The sequence below is a fragment of the Saccopteryx bilineata genome, chromosome 5 (assembly GCF_036850765.1).
Source record: "Saccopteryx bilineata isolate mSacBil1 chromosome 5, mSacBil1_pri_phased_curated, whole genome shotgun sequence".
Classification (NCBI taxonomy): Eukaryota; Metazoa; Chordata; class Mammalia; order Chiroptera; family Emballonuridae; genus Saccopteryx; species Saccopteryx bilineata.
This window is the reverse complement of record NC_089494.1, coordinates 71150372-71176573: the sequence shown is the minus strand read 5'-3', so window position 1 is coordinate 71176573 and position 26202 is coordinate 71150372. Positions and strand designations below refer to the sequence as shown.

Sequence of the window (26202 nt, the reverse complement as noted above, 5' to 3'; positions counted from 1 at the left end):
ACATACACAGAGCACCCACCAGATGAAAGGCATTGAATTAAGTGTGGTGAGGCTGATGTTATAAAACCCACATGAGAAGCTGACAGAATGATACATATTTACACAGTTGCTTTAATAATATAGTCAGCCTAGACATTACTGGAATTGGTAACATTTGAAAGTTTCTGTTTCCCATGAAACTAGGACTCCTCAGAAAAGTTTGCATGTTAAATTGTTAAGTCAGATATTCACTCATCCATAGATCCCTGATTTTATTTTCAATTGATTTCCTCAGGTTAGCAATAGAGATGAAAAGCACAATCTGGTTTTGAACTTCAGGGTATCTGCACATTTCTGTGCCAATAATATGCTTCCAAAATTCATTTTAATTACTTTTTAACCAACTAAGTCAACAAGCTTTCTGAGCATTTGTTCAAATACAAAGTACCATGTATTCTAGTTGCTTGTCAAGTGGTAGTAGTGCTGTTGTTGTTCTAATGTTAGTTTAGGACAGACAGCCTCAAAGTTTTAAAATGACCTCAAATTACTTGTGTTTATTTATTATTAATCGCGCGTAAACAGTTTCCTTTAAAGCGCATTGAGTGTGCATTTTACTTCTTCCTTCAGAATCAGTTGACTGAGATTTCCACAATGTCTCTCTAAATTTCAGGTGAATATGTTTTTCACATAATTCCAGCTGGTAATGAGCCTGCCAATATCCAGTGAACACATGAAAACTATACTTATCACTTAAAATATTTGTACCATCAGGTGACAGATAATGACTTTAATGTCTTTAAGACTTCTGCATTTTTTTCTAGGTGTTTTTTGACGTCACCTTTATGAAATTATTCTTAGAGTTTCTAGAGTGTCCCATGTTAAACATATGCTGAGCCCTTCAATTCATTATGATGAACAGAAATGCGTGTAAGGTTATTTGAGCTTGGACTCTGCCACAGAGACACAGGTAATGATTGATGCAAGTTCCGGCAGTATCTGCTCATCCTCCCCTAAGTTTTGTTTAACCATGCAATGCAGTCCTTTCATGTGTATCAGATATTGAACAGACACAGTAAATGTATATCACAAGAGAATAAGATTTTAAATTGTGTTTTTAATTCCATAGTGAAAAAACATTGTGCCTTAATTTTAATTAATATGTATTAAGATCTGCTATAAGACCATATACTGTTTCTCTGGCTGTAGCCATTGTTTCTGGATCATATCAGATGTATGGTAGACCCTGAAGGGAAACTGAAAGCAGGAAATATAAAACAAACCATCAGCCTGACTAGGCGATGGCACAGTGGATGGAACGTGGGCCTAGGACCCAGGGGACCCAGGTTCAAAGCCCAAGGTCACCTGCTTAAGCGCAGGCTCACCTGGCTTGAGTGTGGGGTCACTGGCTTAAGCACAGGATCATGGACATGACCCCATGGTCACAGGCTTGAGCCCAAAAGTCTGCTGGCTTGAAACCCAAGGTCCCTGGCTTGAGCCCAAGGTCACTGGCTTGAGCAGGGGGTTTATCGCTCTGCTGTAGCAGCCCTGCCATCAAGACACGTACGAGAAAGCAATCAATGAACAACTAAGAAGCTGCAACAAAGAATTGATGCTTCTTATCTCTCTCCCTTCTATCTCTCTGTCCCTCTCTCTGTTTCTCTCACAAACAACAACAAAAACATCAAACAGGGAAATCTGCCGTCCCTTTCCTCTCTCTGTCTCAATGGACTCTCCAAAAAACCACCGTGGAAGCCCCTATCTCTGTTTTTCACATGGTCTCCCTGTCCTGCTGCTCAGGGCAGAAGAGAAATCAACTTCTTCAAAAGTCAGGAGAAAAAGATGGTGGATAATAACCTTGACTGTTACTGACCCATTCAACTCCATGTTGCTTTTTCTTATTTATGGCAAAGGGGGAAAATAAGGGAAGAAGCTTTTTTACTGTCAACTGGATAACAGATCCCAACCTCCGGAATACATAGTTTTAGGTATTTGTTGGCTCCATGGCAAATATATTCAAACTGAATGACAGGAGACCCAACAACCCTAATGCCAGAAATCGCACCTTCCATTTTCCATTACATAGTGAAAAACCAAATGAAAATATCCCTGGTTCCTAGATCGACAATGAATGACCTTTATCTGCTTTTTCACATCAACATTGTATCATGAGTAGCTGAAAGACTGACTTGTTTTTTTGTTTGTTTTTTTTGTGTGTGTGTGACAGAGACAGAGAGAGAGAGAGACAGATAGGGACAGACAGAAAGGAAGGGAGAGAGATGAGAAGCATCAATTCTTTGTTGCGGCAACTTAGTTGTTTATTGATTGCTTTCTCATATGTGCCTTGACTGGGGACTGCAGCAGACCAAGTGACCCCTTGCTCAAGCCAGTGACCTTGGGCTCAAGCTGGCGAGCCTTGCTCAAAAGATGAGCCCGAGCTCAAGCTGGTGACCTCGAGGTTTCAAACCTAGGTTCTCCGCGTCCCACTCTGACGCTCTATCTACTGCGCCACCTCCTGGTCAGGCTGAAATAATGACTTGTAATATCAACAATTAATACCTTCTGTCAACCTTATAAGCATAAATGTAAAAAAATTATTATTACTAACACTAAACTCATCTGTTATGAATTTTTGGGCAATTATTCAGGATGTAACATTTTCTCTTAGGAAACTATACTTTTTTTTTAACATTTTATTTATGCTACCTCAAAACAATAACCATAATGTCACTCACTCAGAACTTCCTGTGCCTTCTTAATGTGTCCTCATTTCTTTCTTTTGCTTTATTTCCTCCATCCCTCCCCTTTCTGTTTTCTTCTCTTCTGATTGATCAAAGAGTTTGCTTCTGTCACCTTAGTTAAACTTAAGACCTAAAACTGCTACTCACCTTCCATTCTGATTTTTGATTTGTTCAATTCAAAAAGTACTTATTGTCCCCCATGGGCAAAGGCACTGAGAACTGGAAGTGAGGAAGAAATAGCTTCTGCCTCGAGGAAACCACAGATCTTCTTTCCCTTAAGCTTTTGGGAAAGAGTGAGAAAAGCAATAGTAGAATGTTTGAGAATCAAGGAAGAGGATGGAGCCCACCTTCCTTCTTAGTGTTACTATTGAGGACGCACTGCTCCAGCACCACTCTTGTCAGTGGTGGTGGTTGTAGTGCCTTCAAAGGGCAAAACCTTTCCTTCAATACTGTAGAAATGTCTATAAATACAAACACCCCCGAGAGAAATCCAGTTAATTAAGCTCTTCCTGTTTGGGAATCCCATGGTGCATTGTTCAATTTCTTTTATTATTATCATTATATATCATACTGCCTCTAATTGTGTTACTCCCCCCCCCCCAAAACCAGTCAGAGAAAAGTGGGATAGGCCATTTTGCGGCTCTGGGATTCCAATTTCCAGTGATAACTTTACTCCTCTCACTAGTATTCTCACTTCTCTGAAGATGATATTAGCTGCCTCTACTTTTCCATATTCTTCATAAAATAGTTATCCTTGTGTTCTCTGCCACTCATCCACTGCACCATTTCCATTCTGTCTCTTCTTTCATGACTCTTAAGGAAGATAGAGCATGCCTAGTCTTTCATTATTTCCATATAGCCTGAAATAGCCATTTTATGGAATTATTTTTGAAATGAATTAGTGGCGTGTTCCAGGGCAACATCCACTTTAGTGTCTTGCCTTGATATGCTTTCATTTTTTTTTATAATCTCTTTTTTTTTTACAGGGACAGAGAGAGAGTCAGAGAGAGGGATAGACAGGGACAGACAGATAGGAATAGAGAGATGAGAAGCATCAATCATCAGGTTTTCATTGCGATACCTTAGTTGTTCATTGATTGCTTTCTCATATGTGCCTTGACCGCGGGCCTTCAGCAGACTGAGTAACCCCTTGCTCGAGCCAGCGACCTTGGGTCCAAGCTGGTGAGCTTTTGCTCAAACCAGGTGAACCCGCGCTCAAGCTGGAGACTTCAGGGTCTCGAACCTGGGTCCTTTGCATCCCAGTCCGATGCTCTATCCACTGCGCCACCACCTATGGATAGAAATAGATATTCTATTCTTTGCTTTAGTTGAAATGTCTCCCCTCCCCTTAATTAAAGAATAATGAAATTACTTCTCTTTGCATTGAATCTTGACACATTTTCTGGAATGTGAAAATACATTGTGAATACTATTTTGGAGACCCAGTCATCATTTGTGAAAGATCTAGTAATATGTCAACATTGCTAGGTACCTGCCTTACTAGTTTATGAGATAACAGAAACTGTGATGTATAATATTTCTATCACTTCTTACTTTATAACTACCCCAAATATAGTTAGGTTTTCCCAAATTTGGTGAACAAATGTTCTTAGTGATGCACTCTAGCAAATATAGTCATGGGGTAGGAGGTTGAAGAGCTGAATTGTTACTTAAGTAGCTATGGCAGGCTTCAATTTTATCACAGGCTTGTCCTCTTCCTTTGAAACTCATGCAATTCTTTGCATTGGACTCTATATTATATTTACATTAATCATAATACAATAAGATATTTTGATTAGTTCAAGCAGTTTCTCCAAGTATTTTCAGTAAAACCAACAGATCAATATGCACAATTTTATTCTGGTTTCATATTAAGTCCAACATGCTCCCCCACACCCCACCCTGCATAGAGAAGTAGAAATAAAAAATTCACTTTTTTCTTCACCCTATTTACCTAGGACATTGAATTTTCACAGCTAAACTACTTGATTTTTTTCCCCTTATCATGTACACACCCACATTTCTTCTCTCACTCCCAAATAAGCTGATATTTCAGCTGACATCATATGAAAACTTCACCTAATAAAATTTTATTTTATTTTATTTATTCATTTCAGAGAGGAGAGAGAGACAGAGAGAGAGAGAGAGAGGGAGAGAGAGAGGGAGAGAGGGAGGGAGAGAGAGAAGGTGGAAAGGAGCAGGAAGCATCAACTCCCATATGTGCCTTGACCAGACAAGCCCGGGGTTTCAAACTGGTGACCTCAGCATTCCAGGTTGACACTTGATCCACTGCGCCACCACAGGTCAGTCAAGCCTCACCTTTTTGATCAAGACTTATTTTCTTCCAATGCTTGTATATTCTGAATATTTTTCATAGCTCTTCTAGATCTCTTTCATTGAAAACTCTAAGACAATAAAGACTTTATTCTGCTTGACCTGTGGTGGCACTGTGGACAAAACATCAACCTAGAACACTTAGGCTGCCAGTTTAAAACCCCTGGCTTGTCTGGTCAAAGCATAAATGGGAGTTGATGCTTTCTGCTCCCCCCCTTCTCTCTCCTCTCTTTCGTCTCTAAAATAATAACTGAAATCTTAAAAATAAAAGTAAAAACAAAGACTTTGTTCTATAGTATAATTTATAGTGGGACTTACACAGCTAATATATAATAAGGTGTTTAATAACTGCGTTTTGATGATGATTTTTACATTTTTTGACAACTTTATTTATAAGACCTTCTTGCTTGAACTAATGTGAATTTATATGGTCCTCCAAGTAATTGCCTCATAGCAATTTGGTTAACAGTAAGGAAGAGGTGAGCAATTACAATAGGAATGGTTGGTGTAAAATCAGCATAAAATTTAAAAATGAATTTAATTTGTACCTGAGCTCATATATATATATATATATATATATGAGACTGATCCCTTGTTAGTAATGTCTGTTAGAGACTATGCTAGAGCAAATTATAACAAACTTGACTCAAAGCTAGAAGTGCTGGAAATCAGACTAAATCTGCATGGTAAAGCCTCTTTCTTGAACTTAAGATATCTCCAGAGTTGTTGATAATATGCCAGTAAACCCAAAACATGAGATGCCGGAAGTAGTTGACCTATAGCCCATCTTCCAGGAATACGACATGAAATCACAGTCCTGTCCCGTCCACACCTCCGTCCTGTCCCTGTCCCAGGGCACAGGGCACCGTCTGGCTGAGGCAGGGTGCTGGCCGGCCACCAGCTCTCCCTCTCTTCTCCTTCTAAAATGCAGTGAATAGGCTGTTGAACTTGTTTATATTATTTGCTTCAATGGTTTGCCCTGGCAAATTACTCCCTGTCTTTATTGTTAAATTTAGTGTACTAGCGGTGTTTTAATTTTAGTTTGTAGCCCAGTGTTTAGCATTTCCATCAGGGTAAACTGTATTGGCTAAGTTGATATTCTCTCTGAGACAGAAGCTTATAATGTTCACCTTGTTCTCTGTTTAAGTCTTTTACTTAGAAAACTCTATCTTTGCATTTAAAATTATCTTAATTCTGTGGGAAACATAGTTAATGCCTGTGTTCTGGTTCTTTGCTCTACTGAGGGGCAAGGCATTCTCTTTCTTATCCTCTTCGAATGTTTAACTGTGAAGTCAGCTTCTCCCCACTCCCTGCTCTCTAAGGCCTGGAGACACATGCAGACTCTCCTCCTCTATTCGACAAGACACCTCATTGATCTTTCCAGCGTTATTGCACCAGTTCATTGTTTTCCCCAGGAATCCCTGCTGGCTTGTCTCTGCAGTGTTCTGGCTGCATTCTGAATTACTTATTTAGTCTAAATCTCTGAAGCTTAAATTCTGGATTCAAGTAATGTAGAGGAGAACTCAGCTGCCTGGTCGCCCTTTTATATTTATTTTTAACATAGTTTCTGGATAATTTGTGTAATTTATGCATCTAGAAATAACATCACAAGAACATTTTGCATATATTTTTTTAAAAATCAAACATTTTGTATGGCAAGGTTTTCTCTGAAAAGTACGCCTTTCCAAAGAAAATGTTACATTATAACATTTTGTAATGCCCTGCCTGCTTGAATTGAAAGTCAGTATTTTATGTTCTATCACCCAATCAACATTTTTTACTTGAATATCCATCTGAAAGGTTAGTTACTTCTCAGAGCTGAAATTCAAGTTCAATCTGTATTTAGAGCTTCTGGTCTCTATCTTATCACCTGACACATTATCACATTCTCTCTACCTGACAGCGGGCAAGGCATGTCAGGTTTGTTTCCTTCTAATGTAACTCACAAACTGGAGATTATTAACATTTATAATCTTAATTATAGAATAAAACAGATTGGCTGATGAAATATAAAATATTGACATTAAATTCTAGCAGTCAGGATTACACAAGATGTTATAATACAACACTGTCCTTGGAAAGGCGCCAGTCTTTTCAAAAGGGCAACAGTCTGCTTGCCTTATTCTCTACCTGATGACTTTCGCATTGCTTTTAGAATTCAGGGTCGCAGTACTCATGCGCATTATAGACCTAGTCCAGTAGGACACTCATTGCCCTAAGGCTTCTCTCCCCTGTCTTTAGCTACTTTGGGATGTGTTGGTTTAGAGGTCTGCCTACCATATAAGGGTGGTCTCACCATCACAGTTTTCTGTCCTTTGTATGGCACAGATTCTTCCCCCACACATCGTGAGCACTGCAGGGCAGCCGTCCCTGCTGACACCCAGCGTGGGATACAAAGATGAATTAGGTCATCTATGCCTATAGAAATACCACAAATCTAGATGCAATGGCTGAACTCTTACATTGGCAATATAGATCTCATATCCTTCAGTAGCGTTTTTTACTCCAAGTATGTGGGCCATAACCTGAGCAATTTTATCCATCCCTTCCTTTGTACACTTAGTGAAGGCACAGGTCTCTGATCCTCCCAGGTGTTTTGTTTTGTTAGCGAGTGAAAGAGAGACAGAGACAGAGAGGAAGAGAGAGAGATAAGAAGCACCAACTTGCCCTGGCCGGTTGGCTCAGCGGTAGAGCGTCGGCCTAGCGTGCGGAGGACCCGGGTTCGATTCCCGGCCAGGGCACACAGGAGAAGCGCCCATTTGCTTCTCCACCCCTCCGCCGCGCTTTCCTCTCTGTCTCTCTCGTCCCCTCCCGCAGCCAAGGCTCCATTGGAGCAAAGATGGCCCGGGCGCTGGGTATGGCTCTGTGGCCTCTGCCCCAGGCGCTAGAGTGGCTCTGGTCGCAACATGGCGACGCCCAGGATGGGCAGAGCATCGCCCCCTGGTGGGCAGAGCGTCGCCCCTGGTGGGCGTGCCGGGTGGATCCCGGTCGGGCGCATGCGGGAGTCTGTCTGACTGTCTCTCCCTGTTTCCAGCTTGAGAAAAATGGAAAAAAAAAAAAAAAAAAAAAAAAAAAAAGAAGCACCAACTCATAGTTGAGGCACTTGAGTTATTCATTGATTGCTTCTCATACGTGCCTTGGCCAGGGAGCTCCAGCCAGTCTAATGACCTTTGCTCAAGCCAGCGATCCTGAGTTTAAGCCAGCAAACTTGGGCTTCAATCCAGTGATCTTTGGCCTCAACCCAGTGACCACAGGGTCATGTCTAAGACTCCGTGCTCAGGCTGAGCAATCCCATGTTCAAACTGGATGACCCTACACTCAAGCCGGCAACCTCAGGGTTTTGAACCCGGGTCTTCAGCATCTTAGGTCGATGCTTTTTCCACTGTGCCACCACCTGTTCAGTCATCCAATCATCCTAAGTGTAAGGTAAATGCTTATATTTGTCAAGGTAGTGAAATATAGAGTCAGTTATTCTCTTCTACAGATTTTATATTGTTCAAAGTCTTTGTATAGTGCAAGGTCACTTAGGTAGAAGACAGAATTGCCTTCTTACCAATGAGGAAACTGAGACTTTGTGTGGTCAAGTGATTTGTTCGAAGTCTCAGTCAAGTCTAGAATTTGTAAGTCTGTTCACTACTGCGATGTCCTTGCTGGCTGTTTCCAAATACAGCTATCCTAGCCTGGAATGGTGATTAGAATTTTCAAAGACTATTTTTCAAATTGCCCATTCCTTTCCTGAGTTTTTGACACATCATCTTAACAGTCCTGGCATTCTACTCCCTCCTCTGGAAAATCAGTTTACCTAACATAGAATATCACTGATGGGATTGTTCTGTGCAAGTGGTGGAGAAAATAAAAGTGTTCAGAACCAGCACTTTGAGAATTAGGTAAAGATTTCTGGAGGGGAAAAAAACAAATTTTTGCATATAATTTTCTTGGACTCAAATTTCTTAAAATTTACTGTTACAATTGAGTGTTAATTCTATAGCTACACACACACACACACACACATATACATATATATACGTCAGTGTTAATATATATAGATACACTTATATGAGTTGTATACTGTGAAATACAGTGTGTATGTATGTGTGTGTATAAAAATACACTTAAAACTTGAATTCATAATGTAAAATTAGCTGTTTTTTCAATGAACCTCTCTTCATGTCATCAAATATTAAATAACCTCATAATAATACAAGTCTACATCATATGGATGTATCAAATTATGTGAGAAATCTATTTCTAAACAATGAGATTGTTTATATTTTCTCACTATTTATAATGATTCTTAGATATAAAATTTTACATGCATATGATTATTCTCTCTGCATAAATACCTAAACATGAATTTTAAGACTTTTGATAAGAAATGTCTATCAGTGGACATTTACCTTGCTTGTTCTAGGTCTTTTTTAGTAATAGATTTTTACATTGGAATAGACATGATTATTTAGGAATATTCATACTCTTTGAAAGCTCTGATGACAAGTCTTTATGGAGTAACCAGTAGTAAGTCTGAATGATAGTTTTCTGAATTACTGAAAATCTGTGCTTTGGTAGGCAACAGCGGTCCCTCCCATTCTTCTGAAACAGATCAACCTCGGTCAATTCTTCTTAGCAGATGAACTATGTTGTGTGGCTGTGTCTTTTCCTAAAGAGGCTGAAGGTGACATTTGTCTGGCTTCCTGGGATAACTGAAAACATCAATTGACTCATATTTAATTTGAGGCCTTGGGATTTTCCCCTTTTACTAGACCAGTTTGTCTCATCCATCTTCCTTAACTATGCCAGACATCAACCTAGACTGCAGGACTATAGCTGCCTTCATCTCTAAGGTCTTCCTAGATTCTTAACATTTATCATTTTCATTAATAAAATTGTTATTCAATTGTTTCTTTTTATAAATAGAGGGCAATGTTTATAACAAAAGACACGCAACTTAAATGTATATTTAACTAGTAAAAACAGAAATAAAACTTTGTTAAAATAATTTACCTAAGGTTTTGTAAACATTTAAGTTATATTTTAATCAGAATTTGAAACTGAATGTGTGATTATACCACATCTTTGACATCATTTTGTTATATATATATATATCTGTATTTCTATTTATATATATAAATAGAAATATCATTTATATAACTAAATAATTAAAAAACTAAACTAAACTAAAAATATATATAAATAATATATAATATAAATAATATAATATATAATATAAAAAATATATAAATGTTTTGGTGATAGTATGGGAGGTAGAGAGACAGACTCCTGCTTGTGCCCTGACTAGCATCCCAGCAACCCCTGTCTGGGACCAATGCTCTACACATCTTAGGGCTGCTCACAACAGAGCTATTTTAGTGCCTGAAGCAGAGACTCCATGGAACCATCCTCAGTGCCCCTTAGTACCCGAGGGTGTTGCACTCAAACCAATTGAGCCATGGCTGTGGTAACGGAAAAGAGAGAGAGAGAAAAAAAAAGAGGAGGTGGAGTGGGGGGAGAAGCAGATGGTCGCTTCTCCTGTGTGCCCTGACCAGGAAACCCAGGACTTCCACACACTGGGTCAATGCTCTACCACTGAGCAAATCAGCCAGGGCCCATTTAGTTACATCCTGAAAAGGTCAAATATATTATTTTTTAAATATTTTTTTAAAAACTTGATTTACTTAGGAAAGGGCAGAGACTTCTCTGTTATCAAACTCAATTATTTTCTTTCTATTCAGAATTGTGTTGATGTTCTCCTGATGAAAGTAGAAATTGATTTAAATAGTAACATTTATGTTATTTTGCAGTTGCAATATATGTCAATGATTTTTCTGTGTGTGTATTTTTCTGAAGTTGGAAACAGGGAGGCAGTAAGACAGACTCCCGCATATGCCCGACCAGGATCCACCCGGCATGCCCACCAGGGGGTGATGCTCTGCCCATCTGGGGCGTTGCTCTGTTGCATCCAGAGCCACTCTAGCACCTGAGGCAGAGGCTATAGAGCCATCCTCAGTGTGCCCGGGCCAACTTTGCTCCAATGGAACCTTGGCTGCGGGAGGGGAAGAGAGAGACAGAGAGGAAGCAGATGGGTGCTTCTCCTGTGTGCCCTGGCCGGGAATTGAACCCAGGACTCCTGCATGCCAGGCCAGCCCTCTACCACTGAGCCAACCAGCAGGGCCTATGTCAATGATTTTAAATGATTAATCCAATTAATATTGATTGAGCTACTATGTGCAAATGTTGGGTAAGTAAATGACAAATATTTTTTAAGTTTGCTCGCTTGTATTGGGGCAGCACCATGTGTGCACAGTGGTCCCTTGTCTATTGCGGGGGTTAGGTTCCAGAACCCCCCATAGTAGGCAAAAATTCACAAAGTTGCAACCTTATATTTACAGTATTTTATTATTTATATATATTTTAAGGCTTCATAAACCCTCCCACACCCTTATAAACCTTTCCCACAGTTATTAACCTTTCCCACACTTATTTTGCTTATTTTACCGCAAAAATAATTAAAATAATAAATATATAAAAATACCAATATACTGAAAAATCCTGTAATATAGCGAAAAATTCATGATACTAAATTAGATATATACAATTTTTAAATCTACAGTACAGTGAGACTGCGGAAAGAGAACTGCAATATGGCCAGGGACTACTGTATAGTCCAGGGGTCGGGAACCTCTGGCTCGCGAGCCAGATGTGGCTCTTTTGATGGCTGTGTCTGGCTCACAGACAAATCTTTAATAAAAATAATAATAACGTTAAAAATATAAAACATTCTCATGTATTACAATCCATTCATTTTCTACCGCTCATGTTCATGGTTGTGGGTGGCTAGAGCCAATCACAGCTGTCCTCTGGGACAACACCAAATTTTTATTGGATAATGTGTAACGTACATGGGTCATTGTATGGCTCTCATGGAATTACATTTTAAAATATGTGGCATTCATGGCTCTCTCAGCCAAAAAGTTTCCCGACCCCTGGTATAGTCTGTGTAAGGCTGCGGGTGCTTGCCCTCAGGGTGGCAGATTGCAAATTGCGGATTGCTTTTCTGCTTGGGGGGGGGCCTTGTTTGCTGGAGAAGGGGGTTTTTACCCTTAGCCTGTTTTGCTGGAGAATCCAGAGTGAGAGAGGGAGTGCTGGGAGGGGGGGGGGTTGGGGAGCCCTGGTTTGGGCCCGGTCTGTTTGGCTGGGGAGTGCTATTTTGCTTGTGAGTCCAGGAGAGTCGGGGTGAGAAAGGAAAATGGTCTTCCCTGCCTGTTTGCTCTTCCATTGTTATGAGACTTTAATAAACAGAATGGCCCACCTTTTTCTGGCTTCTTTACTGTGTGCCCGAATCCAATGAGAACCTGCATCTATATAGCCTATGGCCACTGGTCATACAGCAAGTTACTATTCTACACAAATTGGTAAACAAAAGAGATGAAATCCCTGCCTTCCCAGAGCTTACTTTCTAGTGAAGGAAGATAAACTATTAGCAAGTAATGTAATAGTATGGAATGCTTGTATATTACATATATCATGTATGCATATTGTATAAAATGATATATATTCTACATACTTAGAATACACAGAATATCTTATATTTTGGAAAGTGATATAAAAATATAAAAATAGAACTTGTGTTGTAAGGGACCAAAAGCTACAAAATTATTATTAATATTTTAGGAAACTTGAAGAACATTTTATTAATTTGGGCTAGGTGTGCAGAGATTTTGTAAATGATCTCTGTACTCGTGTGATTAGCATAAAATCAAGATGGCCGATGGCATTGTGTTGTAAATGCAAAGGGGAAGGAGATTTGGATTCTCTGACATTTCCCCATACCTGTGGGGAAATGGGTGAATAGCTAGCCAGGTGCAGGCAAAGAAAGATTAAATTAAACCTTTTCTTATATTAATGGGCCATTTACAGGCATTTGTCCCCATGGAAACTACCTCTCCCCTCTTGAAAGTATGTAGTTAATGTATGTATTTCTAGACAAAGGAATAGCAAATGAACAATAGAAAACATAGGAATGTCTTTTAATATATAAAATGACATTTTTACCATTGTGTTACCTTATAAGTTTTAATGTGAAGAAATGTCTTTTTATGAGCCATATAGGCAGATGTTATAAACTTGCTAATGAATTGTGTCCCATCCCCCTCCTTCATCCTTTTCCCAAACTTGTATAGGTGAAAACAAAGGTTATAAACTTATGCCGTGATGTCAGGCTTTTCCCCCCACCCATGTATAATTAAGAATATATACCAGCCCCTAGAATATTATAGACACACATGATTTGGGACTGCCCTGTGTAAACTATATGTGGCTGGCATATTTAATAAATTACTTCCTTTAATAAAACTCTTCAAAAACTTATTTGGACTTGTTGTCTCCATGAGAACCCATGGGATTTTGGGTTGGGTACTTTACAACACTGGGAATTATGATCTTCAGTATAAAGTAAGGAGCAGATTGCAGTATTAAATGAAGTAGACAGTTTAGGCTTTGCTGAGAGGAGGCAAGACTTGAAAAGAGGAGGAGGTAGCCAAGGGTTATTTGAGTCAATAGTGTTCCAGGCAGCAGGGAAGGGTGGAATAGAAGCCCTCAGGCAGAGCAAGCTCCTGTGATCAAAGCACAGCAATGAAGCCTTGAGTATCTGGAATGATTAAGAATGACTAAGGAAAGAGTTGTCAAAGATAAACTCAGAGAAGTGAAAGGGGCTGTTTATAGAGGCCCTTTTGGCTAATTAAAGACTTTATTACTCTGAGTAAATGTAGAAACATGCCTTTGAGACTTTGAAAAGAGAGTGATATGATCTGACATATATTTAAAAGGATCTGCCAAGCTACTATGTTAAAAATGGACTGTAAAAAGGAAAAAGGCAGGAGAAGGGAGGGAGACCTCTTAGGAAACATAGACCAGGGTGCTAGCACTGGAGGTATAAAAAGTGGCCTATTTTTGGATATGTTTTGAAAATAGTGCCAGTGGGATTTATTGCCAGGTTGTGAGTGCTACAAAAAGAGAAGAGACTAGAAATATGGAGAAGCTGGGATCAAAACATGATCAGTAGAGATGGAGGAAGCCATGCATAGCAGTACTGAGTGGAAATTCAGAAGTTTCAGGTGAAGATATGACTTATAATGTACATTCAAGGAGAGATATTGAAGAGCTAGTCAGATATTGGGGCATAGCATTTAGGAAAGCATTCTGCACAACATATACAAGTTGTGGAATCTGCAGACTAGAGATGGTATATAAAACCATTGGAGAGCAGGAGGTAACAGAAGAGTATAAACTGAGACTTGACCCTCTCCAATTTAATTAAGATATCAGGCAAGAGTACCAGCAAAGGAAACTGAGAAGGACCAATCAGTGAATTAGGAGGAACCCCAAAAGACATGGCACAAAGTGAAGAATGTGTACCACTGAGATGTGATTGGTTGTGTCATTTGTTTCTGATGGGTCAAGTAAAAGGCAGATTAAGAATTACTCATTGTGTTTATCACTATGGTGTCCACTGATGGCTTTGAGATCCAGTGGGATTAAAGCCCTATTTAAGTGGGTTTAAGAGTGAATGGGAGGAGTCTGACCAGCAGGTGTCACAGTGCATAGAGCATTGGCCTGGGACCCTGGACCGGGTTCAAAACTCTAAAGTCATTGGCTTAAGCACAAGCTCATCTGGCTTGAGTGTGGACTCATCAGCTTGAGCATAGGGTCACCAGCTTGAGCAGGGGATCATAGACATGACCCCATGGTCACTGGCTTAAGGCCACAGGTCACTGGGTTGGCTGGAGCCCCTTGATCCAAGCACATATGACAAAGCAATCAATGGACAACTAAGGTGCCGCAAGTATGAGTTGATATTTCTTATCTCTCTCCCTTCATGTCTGTCTGTTCCTGTCTGTCTGTATGTCTGTGTCTCTCTCTTTCTCTTTCTCTTTCTCTTTCTCTCCTCTCTCTCTCTCTTTCTCATGGGATGGGTGGAGATTTAGTGTGTTTGAGTAGATAATTATTTCAAGAAGTTCTGTTAGAAAGGGAGATCAGTAACTGGAGGGGATATAGTGTCAGGAGAAGGTTGTATTTTTTTTAATGAGAAAAATAACAGCATATTTATATAAAAATAATCTAGTGGAAACTTAATAATGTGGGAGTAGTAAAGATTTCTGGTTCAGTGACCTTGAGCAATCAAGATGGGATGGGATCTAGTGCATAAAGGAAAAGAAGCATATCAGAGAAGTTTTAATATATCTTGACACTGTATCATGATAGGGTTATTATAAATAACTCAAAGAGTACAAGATTCAGATTGCAGGTGGGAGGCATGTGGATAGGAATCTGAGGTTATTGTTACTTCATTCTAGGTTATTAATTCTTAACCGGAATTCATGAGGATAGAAACTATATCTATCTTATCTACCCTATATGCTTGTTGCTTAGGATAGGTCCTGGTACACTAAATAGGTATTAAATAAATATTTTCTAATTGACTGATTACATAAATGGGATATTTTATTTTCCTCTCTTTTATCTGTATTAATTTTTTAAAATATTTATGTATATCTTAAATTTAACATAATGAATATTTACTACCTTTTAATCTGAAAGGAATCTAGAATTGTTGAAATCAAGTGAAATGCAATATTATATACATAGTCTACATTGGATGAATTGCTAAATACTGGATACTTATAAGCCGAAATAAAAATAATATGTATTAGCCCTGGCCGGTCGGCCTAGCGTGCGGAGGACCCGGGTTCGATTCCCGGCCAGGGCACATAGGAGAAGCGCCCATTTGCTTCTCCACCCCTCCGCCGCGCCTTCCTCTCTGTCTCTCTCTTCCCCTCCCGCAGCCAAGGCTCCATTGGAGCAAAGATGGCCCGGGCGCTGGGGATGGCTCTGTGGCCTCTGCCCCAGGCACTAGAGTGGCTCTGGTCACAACATGGCGACACCCAGGAGGGTCGCAACATGGCGACGCCCAGGATGGGCAGAGCATCGCCCCCTGGTGGGCAGAGCATCGCCCCCTGGTGGGCGTGCTGGGTGGATCCCGGTCGGGCGCATGCGGGAGTCTGTCTGACTGTCTCTCCCTGTTTCCAGCTTCAGAAAAATGCAAAAACAAAAAACAAAAACAAACAAACAAAAAATAATATGTATTAGATGCCAAGAATGTGGTAGGGTTTCACATTTATGTAGTAAGATACTATAATTAGCCCCATTTTATAGATAAGGAAACTGAGGCTCAGAGATTTTAAGTATCTTGCCTGAAATCACAATGTGAAATGGAAGACCTGACCTCAACCTGGACGTGTCTCTCTGACTCCCCCAATCCATACTCCACAGATCTTTATTTTGCAATCTTGCATAAAAATATTACTTCTAACCTAATGCAATGTTTTCTTTGAATCAGATTCATCTTAAGCAGTTTCTTCACCACATAATTTAGAACTGTTTTCTAAAAGCTTTATCTTGGCTTAAAAAGTATTTTTAGCTCTGGCCGGTTAGCTCAGTGGTAGAGCATCGGCCTGGCGTGCAGGAGTCCCGGGTTCGATTACCGGCCAGGGCACACAGGAGAGGCGCCCATCTGCTTCTCCACCCCTCCCCCTCTCCTTCCTCTCTGTCTCTCTCTTCCCCTCCCGCAGCCAAGGCTCCATTGGAACAAAGATGGCCTGGGCGCTGGGGATGGCTCCTTGGCCTCTGCCTCAAGCGCTAGCGTGGCTCTGGTAGCAGCAGAGCGACACTCCGGAGGGGCAGAGCATCGCCCCCTGGTGGGCAGAGCATCGCCCCTGGTGGGTGTGCCGGGTGGATCCTGGTCGGGCGCATGGGGGAGTCTGTCTGACTGCCTCTCCCCGTTTCCAGCTTCAGAAAAATACAAAAAAAAGTATTTTTAATTAGTAGCTCTTTTAAAAATATAGAAATACATTTGAATTAGTTGAGAAATATTTCCTCAAATAGCAAATAGCCAGATGGATCTTTGTAATAGGTATTTACCCTTATAACCCAGGAGGAGGCACAGGAGTTTACAATATTGAAACCCATCTGTAATTTGGCACCCTAGAAAACATTACAAAGCCGAAACAGAATTACTTGTGCTTTTCTTAAAAAAGAAACCCAACCGACCTAGAGAAAATTACAAAATTTAAGTTTTAGCTATCTCCTGATTTTTAAAAAAAATAAAGTATTTAAATTAGCATTGTAAAAATCTTTTCAAATAGTATAAGTGTATTAAGCAAAAAGTGAAGTTTGCTCTGTATCTCCCTTCGATTTACTCCCCTCCTAATTGTAGGCACGGTCAGTGCTGACTCTCCTTTCAAGTAGTTTTCTATGTACAGTAAAAAAAAAAAAAGGTCATCTTGATGTTCTCTGATTCGGGACATACTGATGAATCACATTCATTTTACATCTGCAGGGCCCTCCGTTTTGTGCCTGTGTTATTCTTCATTGAACTATTTCCATATGAAAGGACATTTTAAATTCTTTTCAAATTTTCACCATCACAAACAGTTCCTACAGCAAGAAATATGTATTTCCACAGAATATGTTCCTAGACATTGAATTACTAATCAAACAATTTGGGCATTTGATATTTTTTTTAAAAGATAATTCCAAATTATTGAACAAAAAAAAAACCCTGCTGTCTTTCCAGTGTTGTCAGCAAATGCCTGCTATCACAGCCCTTTGCCAACGCCAGATATTATCAGTCCTAAATCCTGCCAATCTGTGTGTGTGTGTGAGAGAGATGGTGTCTCCTGGTTTTAATTTGCATTTCCTTGACTGTTAGAGAGGATGAACTTCCTTTCAAATGTATATTGGCAGTTGAAATTTCTTTTTTCTATTATGTATTTTTTTGCATATAATTCAAAATATACCAAATTTTTTAATATTGTAAATTTTAGTGAAGTATTCTAGAAGGTACCTGAATTCCACCAAAGAAATAGCAGTATATGTGCAGGCCATTACTTTTAAAATTAATAGAATTTCCTTTTTCTTGACTATAAGAATAAATTATGATCATGGTAAGAAAAAAAAGATACATGTATGCAGAACACTATTTAAAATGCTGTTAAGAACACTACTAAGAAAAGTGTTAAAACTACTTACAGTGATAACAGAGGACCCATTATTAACATCTAGGTCTATATATCCCAAAGCATATATATACTTTACATAGTTTAGTGGTATACCATTTAACAAAGGTGGCAAAGAAATGTACATATTATTTGGAAAACTGAAGTATTATTTAATATTTTCTAATTTGTTTCCATTGTCAAGTTTGCTTTCTTAAAAAATGGCTTTATTATTTTGGCATTCAGACCATATACAAAGCAAGTTAAGTATTAATTACTGAATTGAAAAGTCCTTAAAATATGCACTAATGGTTGATCAGGTGGTGACTCTCTGGATAGAATGTTGGACTAGAATGCAGAGAACCCAGGTTCGAAACTCCTGAGGTCATCATCTTGAGCATGGGCTCATCTGGTTCGAGCAAGGCTCACCAGCTTGAGCACAGGGTCACTGGTTTGAGGAAGTGATCACTTAGTCCTCTATAGCCCCTCGGTCAAGGCACATATGAGAAAGCAATCAACTAAGGTGCCACAACGAAGAATTGATGCTTCTCATCTCTCTCCCTTCCTGGCTGTCTGTCCCTTGCTCTATCTCTCTCTATCTCTGACACACACACACACACACACACACACACACACACACACGAAGTATGCACTAATAATAATTAAAAATAAAATTTGCTTTTCCTCAAGTGTCATGGATGAAACAGCCTTGCAATTTGAAGATGTGATTGGAAGATGTGACTGGAGTCCCATTTTTGCCATTTGCTGATAGTCTGACATTAAAATTCTCTCGATTGTAAAGGAGATTAATTAGTCACACATACCTCTCTAAGATACTCTGAGGATTAAATGACAGAACTGCCTGTCACATGGGAAAGTGCCCAATAAATATTTGAATTTGAATTATCAAAACTACTCCATATAACTATATCTTATAACTAAAAATATGCATAAAAATATATATAAATATAAATAAATAAATAAATAAATATATTTTTTTGGTGAGAGACAGAGATGGGGATATATAGAAAGGGAGAGAGATGAGAAGCATCAAGTCTTTGTTGCGGGAAATTAGTTGTTCATTGATTGCTTTGTCATATGTGCCTTGATCCGGAAGCCACAGCAGTGCCAGGGACCTTTGGGCTCAAGCCAGTGACCATGGAACCCTGTCTGTGATCCTACACTCAAGCCAGCGACCCTGCACTCAAGCTGGTTAGCTTGCGCTCAAGCTGGATGAGCCTGTGCTCACGCTGGCGACCCCTTGAGGTTTCGAACCTGGGTCCTCTATGTCCCAGTCCAACTCTCTGGTCAGGCAGAAAAATTTTCTTTTCACCTTAATTATTTATAACCAAAAATCTTTATCTTGAAATTTTTTGGAAATCATATCCTAAAAATTTGTTCTTTTAGAGATATTCGAGTGACATATTTAATTGTAGTATCTCAAATACTTCTGCAAAAAATCTATCGTGGATAGAATAGTCTTTAAAGACAAAGTTTAGCCAGAATTACTTTAAAAATCAATACAATCCATATTTATGGCATTTTTTTAGAACTACTTTTTTAAGAATTTCTATTCCAGTTTAAATAAAAAGAAAATTAGCTTTTAAAATATTTTCCACTGCTTACTTTCCTATTCTTTCAACTTTTAAAAAAAAAATTTTGTTTTACTGAGGTAATGTCTGATTTTTTTTTTATTTTAAGTAGTAAAGACTCTCGTGGTTTACTTAAGGAAAACCACTTTTGATTTTTGAATTCTTTGAACCTGGCTTCTTAGTCTACTCTTTGCTATATTGATATTGCCCAAGAAGCCTTGAAGGAACTCAAGCTGGTGTTTCATGTGGTGAAGATGATTCTATTTATAATCAGTGCTAATAGAGACTGCACTGTTGTGAAGTCTACATCTTAGAATCCTCTTAAATCTGATAAAGATCCAAAATGGTGGCCATTTTCAATGTGAAAATACTATAGCTTTACCAAATGTCCAACTGAAATTTGTTTTTTTAATTGGGAGACTTGAAAAGCAGGGTAGGACATGTAAATTTAAATTTAAGAACTTGATTTTAAAGTTTATACCTATGATCAATTAATCCAAGTTAATAGCAAGTGTCTACTTATGAAACTAGGCTGGTATAGAACTTGGGCTCTCTAGCATAGAAAGTGCTGGGGGTCAGTCAGATTTTTTGCTTTGCTTAAGCAGCATACCCTCATTATTTACTCAAGCTTAATTTAAGCTTAAATGTGGTAATGCTCAATAACATATAACCTGATTGTTCTCAATGAGTTGTTACATTTTTCTTCTGTATTATTCCATTTAAATCTTCACAAAACTGCTGAAAGACATCTCTCCACTAGGACTCAAATGGGGATGAAGTGAAGGTATGGGGAATATGACACAATTTAGCATGACAAGAAGATAGAGACCATATTTTTTTCTACCCATTAAAAACCCCTACAAGGCCATGCAGCCTCTAGTGTGCAATGAAGATTCATTGTTATGGCAGCCTGAAGGAGCTTTCAGTCTTCCCGTAGACCACATGTACAGATGATGTGTCCTTTCACATTTGTATTGATGTCTAGAGATAATCATCAAAATGACCTTGCAAATGTTCAGAGAAAATAAACGATCAGACCAGCTCATGCCTTTCTGTATATGTGGTTCCTCACTGAAGAGTCATAACATTTTAGAGTGGGGAGCATATCAAGTCCTTAGCAATTAAATTGCCATCATATATACAGGACCTTGAATAATTTAAGATCTAGCTAAAAAACTCTAGCTTTAGCAAGGAATTCAAGTTATAGTAAAGTAATAAATATTATTCCCAGACTGTGCCAATTATTGTTATGATTTGAGGGCAAAGACAAAGACATTTATAAAAAAAAACATCAAATTTTCAAATGTTACTTCAATGTAGGAACAAAAAAAGAAAGAAAAGGAAGATGTAGATGCTGACTGAAAAGTCAAAATATTATTTTGATAGTATAGAATATTGTTATCAATGAGATCTTATTTTAGAGAATATTTCAATATATTAGTAATCCTGTGGGTCCAGTGGGAGAAAGAAAATCAAAGAAGAACAAAGTGGACAATTTATTGTGAATAGAGTGGGAATGATATTAACAGCTCAGTTAAGTGCCAATAGTTTAGAATCTGCCTAGGAGTCATTGTCTTGCTGGGACAAAAAATTGTAGCTGTTCTAGCTTGCTTTATGTTTCACATCAATGTGTGCTTTCATCGTTCCCATTGACAATAGAACAAATTTTTAAAAAGCCTCCATTTGCTGAGTAGAAATAAAGTCTTACCCACCCTTGTCTTCTAGAACACTGTCAAGGCACAAATTCTTTTAAATTTCTCTACTTAGACTGATGTGGATAAATAGTCACTGGAGAGATCTGATCAGTCAGGAATGTTTTCCATTCCTTGCTGCCCTACTTTCTTCTTTATCTCCAGCACATGCTCACTGGCTGTGTGTTAAGAGACCACCATTACTCTGCAGGTGAATAATGTTTTCTCATTCGTTCTCCTGCACTGGATTTAGAGCTCTGACAAGAACAGTTGTTTGATAAAATGACAGTGGTCAGCTTTTTCTCAAATGCAGTTTCTCTGTATTTTTAGTTTTATCACATAGCCTTGCTCTCTCCTGCTCACCTCCTGAAGAAAACGTATTTTCTCCCACCTCTGAAATCACTCTTTCAGATCGACCTTCTCTTGCCATTTCTATTTACTTCCAGTGCTAGACAGCTTCCTATGCTGTCACTCTTTGATTCCAAATCTACTTGAGCTTTTTGTGTAATTCCAAGGTCATTCCAACATGGAGTGTTGAAGCTCCTGTTTTATACTTACCAGATCAAGCTAATACTCCTAGTCATTTCATGTCTATTCAGAGCCCTGAAATAAATATACTATTTTGCATTCTTCCCAACCAATATGAACTCCATACAAGAAAATTGAATCAGGCATATAAAAAGTCTCCATTAAGAGAAAGTGAATTATCCTTCACACCTTAATTTTGTATAGTGTCTTATCTCCCCTATAATCATTTAGTCTCCCCCCAGACCCAAAATAATTGTGGGAATTCTGCTGTCTGACACTCATCTTTTTCTTTCTCTATTGTTCCTAAGTGCGAAATCACAAGTGGAGATATTACACGCTGAAAACTCTCGCATGTATCCAGCGATGTCAATTTTAGAAGCCCTTGCAGATCTTTTTTATTACTGATTTTAGAGGGAGAGGGAAGTGAGAGAGAGATAAATATTGATATGTTGATTCACTTATTTATGCACTCACTGTTTGACTCTTGTATGTGTCCTTACCGGGGATCCAGCTCACAACTTTTGTATATGGGGACAATGCTCTAACAACTGAGCTACCCGGCCAGGGTGCTCCTGCAAATCTCGATAAAAACTATTTCCTTCTAATTCTATTTATGCATTGATAAAATATAAACCTGGGAGCAGAACAAAGTTGTATTCCTAGAAGAATCTAACCAGTAGTGCTTTATAACAAATTAAAAATTAAGTTTACTAAAGTGCTGTCTTACAGACTCTATGGCTACATCATAAAATATTTGTACCACTCTGGATCTGATAGCAAAACAAGAATACGTAGATGATTTTAAAAATAGCATACACATTTAGAACTCTATAAGTTTAGGATGTACTGTCAATGTATTCTCAAATGAGCCAGATACAAAAAGAGGAAATCTTCAGAAAACATGTAGAGTCACTAAAAAAAAAAAAAAAAAAAAAAAAAAAATCAATAAATATAAAAAGTGTAAAAAAGCTTTCATATCTACTTTCAGTGAAGAATCTAGCATTAATTTTTACAACACAAAAATATATCAACAAGAGAGCCTACATCCTTGTTTTTTTTTTGTTGGTTTTTTTTTTGTATTTTTCTGAAGCTTGAAACGGGGAGAGACAGACTCCCACATGCGCCCGACCGGGATCCACCCGGCACGCCCACCAGGGGGCGATGCTCTGCCACTCCGGGGCATTGCTCTGTCACGACCAGAGCCACTCTATCGCCTGGGGCAGAGGCCAAGGAGCCATCCCCAGCGCCCTGGCCATCTTTGCTCCAATGGAGCCTCGGCTGCGGGAGGGGAAGAGAGAGACAGAGAGGAAGGAGAGGGGGAGGGGTGGAGAAGCAAATGGGCACTTCTCCTGTGTACCCTGGCCGGGAATCGAACCCGGGACCTCCGCACGCCAAGCCGACGCTCTACCACTGAGCCAACTGGCCAGGGCCCATCCTTGGTTTTTGAAGACTGTGAAGAATACCATCCTCCAAAGCTTGGAGAACTCACATTACTGGGAAGGCCAGTGTTCTGACATAAAATCACTTCCTTTGGATCACGTCTTTCATTTATAAGTATGTTGGGTAGGTAGTTCAAGTGGAAATTTAAAAGGGAAAAAAGCGATTTGTTTTTCTTCAAATAACTAAATCATAATTTTATTGAATTTCTAGTTAACAGAAGTGTGTTGTATGTTAAAATAGTCTCATCACAGGACTTACCCTTCCAGTGCTGTTAAGCCCACCCTCTTCAATCCCCTGTGCCATCTCAATCAGTAATCTGGATAGAAAACCAACCATTCATTCCAATACAAAACCCATCCTCAGTCATAGTATTTAGGTGATTTATTCTTTGATGTTGCCAACATAGTTTCCAGCTGTTGATACAGTAGGATAATTAAAGTCGATAATTATAGAGTTTACTATGGACTGGGTATTCTGGTAATCACTTTATATTTATATCTCCTTTAAATTTCCGCAACATAAAAGGTGCAAATTATTATCTCCTTATACAGTCATTCTAGAGACCACATATCACCCCCGCCTTCCTTGATGATTTTAGCTCTTGTTTCACTGTTACTCTCCTTAACATCACACCTTCATAATTATTAAACATCCTTGTAGATGATTCTTCCAGTGGCAGTTTTATAACTGCCTTCTCCAATAATGTTATATTTCACTTTCCTTCTGTATACAAATGATAAAACTTTTCATAACCAATAAGTGTAACCCTTCCATAATTTCATCCCCAAAGCATTCATTCTCTAACCACTATCTTCCATCTTTCTAGCTCCCTCCCTCTAATAATCTAATTTCAGTAATTATTCAACCCATGTATTGATATCACCACCTTTTTACTTATATCTTCCTTTCTTCTTGAAATGAAATAGATTCCAGGTTTATCACTGTGATCATTTCTTTAAATTTATCCTCAACTCTCTTTGCCCATCTTTCCTGCTTGATAGCATATACCTGGCATGACCCTAGCCCAGGTTCAGTCTAATACTCTGCCTATTTTACACTGATTTCCAACTGAACATGGTTGGAAAAAAATGTACAACAATGGTGGTTTATTTTTATTTAAATTTATAGCCACTACTTTCAACTGAGCCTTGGTAAATTTATAGCCACTACTTTCAACTGAGCCTTGGTGGTAGCCACCAATCCTGTCTTATTTTCCTGGTCCACTGTACTTGTTGCTATCCAGGAATCATTCTCTCTCTTCTTACAACAAAACTCCAACACCTCTCCCCACCATCTTTATGACCAATTTATAATCTTGTTTCCTTATTCACTGGGAAAAAAACAGAAGAGAACATTCATAGGTTCTCCCCGCCATACCTTCTATTTGTCATGATGTATACTTGTTTTTGTTCCTATTCAAGGCCAGATACTAAATTTATGCACTTAATTTCATTCCTTGTTGCCTACCCAAAGTCATTGCTCTAGTAGATATCCATTTCCTATATCATTAATATTTCATTCTACTATATCATTTCTATCAGCACATAAGTATACTTTTTTTCCTTTAAAGTGAAAGTCTCTTTTCTCCCACATCACCTTCCATTTCTATCCACCCCCTTCGCTAAACTCTTTGAAAGAGCTATTTACACTCTGGTCAGACGTTGCCCCTACCGCTTCATCTGAATTGTTCATCAAGGTCACAATGCCCTCGTGTTTCCAAACCTAATTATAAATTCTCAGTCTTCCACTTATGTGACCCATCAGTAGCTTTCGAGGTCGTTGTTCACAACCCCCTGTGTGCTTCCTTATTTTTTTAAAAAAATATTTTACTTTGCTGCCAGAAAAACCACATTCTCCTGGTTTACCTCTGTGGGAAGTTCAGAAATAACAAGTAAAACCAAGGACTTACCAAAGTAGTAATTAGTACAAGTTTATTGTACACACATCAAAAGGACAGTTTGTAAACCAGAAACTCTCAAACCAAAATGGAGTGAGGCTCAGGGGTAAATTGTTATAAAGCAGCTCATACAGTGAGAACACAGTGACTATTTTCTTCACTGTGATTGGTTATAACATTAGAACTTTCAATGGTTACCTCATATTAACCTTGGAAACAGTTCAAGTTTTGCTTATGATTTCCAGAGGCATAAGCAAGAAATGACCCAGGTCAAGTTAATCTTGCCAAACAAGCTAAATTAAGCTTCAGTTATATGACTAAACTGAATTTGTCTGCTCAGGGCATTTCCAAGGCTGGCCTCTGTTTTTCACTGTAACACCTCTACCAGGTTTGCTGCCTCTTCTCCGTTATCTTTGCTGGTTCTTCCTCATCTCCTCAGTCACAGTGACTAGACACTGGAGGGCTCAGGACTCAGTCCAGTCAGTTTTGGTCCTTTATCTGCAGTCTAGAGGCTTTAAATATTATTTCAAATAGAAAATTTTTGTATTAGCTTAAAATCCTTCCATGAACTTCATCGCACATGAATAAATAGAACTACTTATTTGATGTGTCATTTGAATAGACATCTCAAAGCCAATTTGACCTCACCTGAGCTTGTGCCATCTTTCTGAGCACAAGGTGCTAACAACCCCTTTGTAACTGCACAAGTGAGACTCACTGGAGTGTCGAGGTTGTCTCCTTTCTTTTCCCTCACCCTACATTCATCAGACCCTTTTAATTCCACTCTAAGACATATTCAGAATAAACCATATTTTACCACATTCATCTGATGCAAGCCACAATCATCCTTCATTTGGATTATTGTAACAGCCTCCTAACTAGTCACTCTTCCTACCCTTCTCCCTTGCACTGTTTCAACACAGCTACCAGAGTCACCTTAAACTTTATTCAGAT

The 26202-nt window shown here is 38.9% G+C and overlaps 1 protein-coding gene across 2 annotated transcripts in view; it reads left to right on the top strand.

The window, feature by feature from the left end:
* Positions 1 to 26202, top strand: part of CSRNP3 (cysteine and serine rich nuclear protein 3) — a 232675-nt gene that overhangs the window by 76246 nt on the left and 130227 nt on the right. Inside the window, exon 1 of one of the 2 annotated variants that reach the window (XM_066279588.1) lies at positions 840 to 946. The exons of the other annotated variant lie outside the window; for it this stretch is intronic. Coding sequence (XP_066135685.1) covers positions 901 to 946 — 46 coding nt within the window. The 5' untranslated portion in view covers positions 840 to 900. Of the gene's footprint in view, positions 1 to 839; positions 947 to 26202 lie in introns of those variants that run through there. 2 annotated transcript variants of the gene reach the window in all.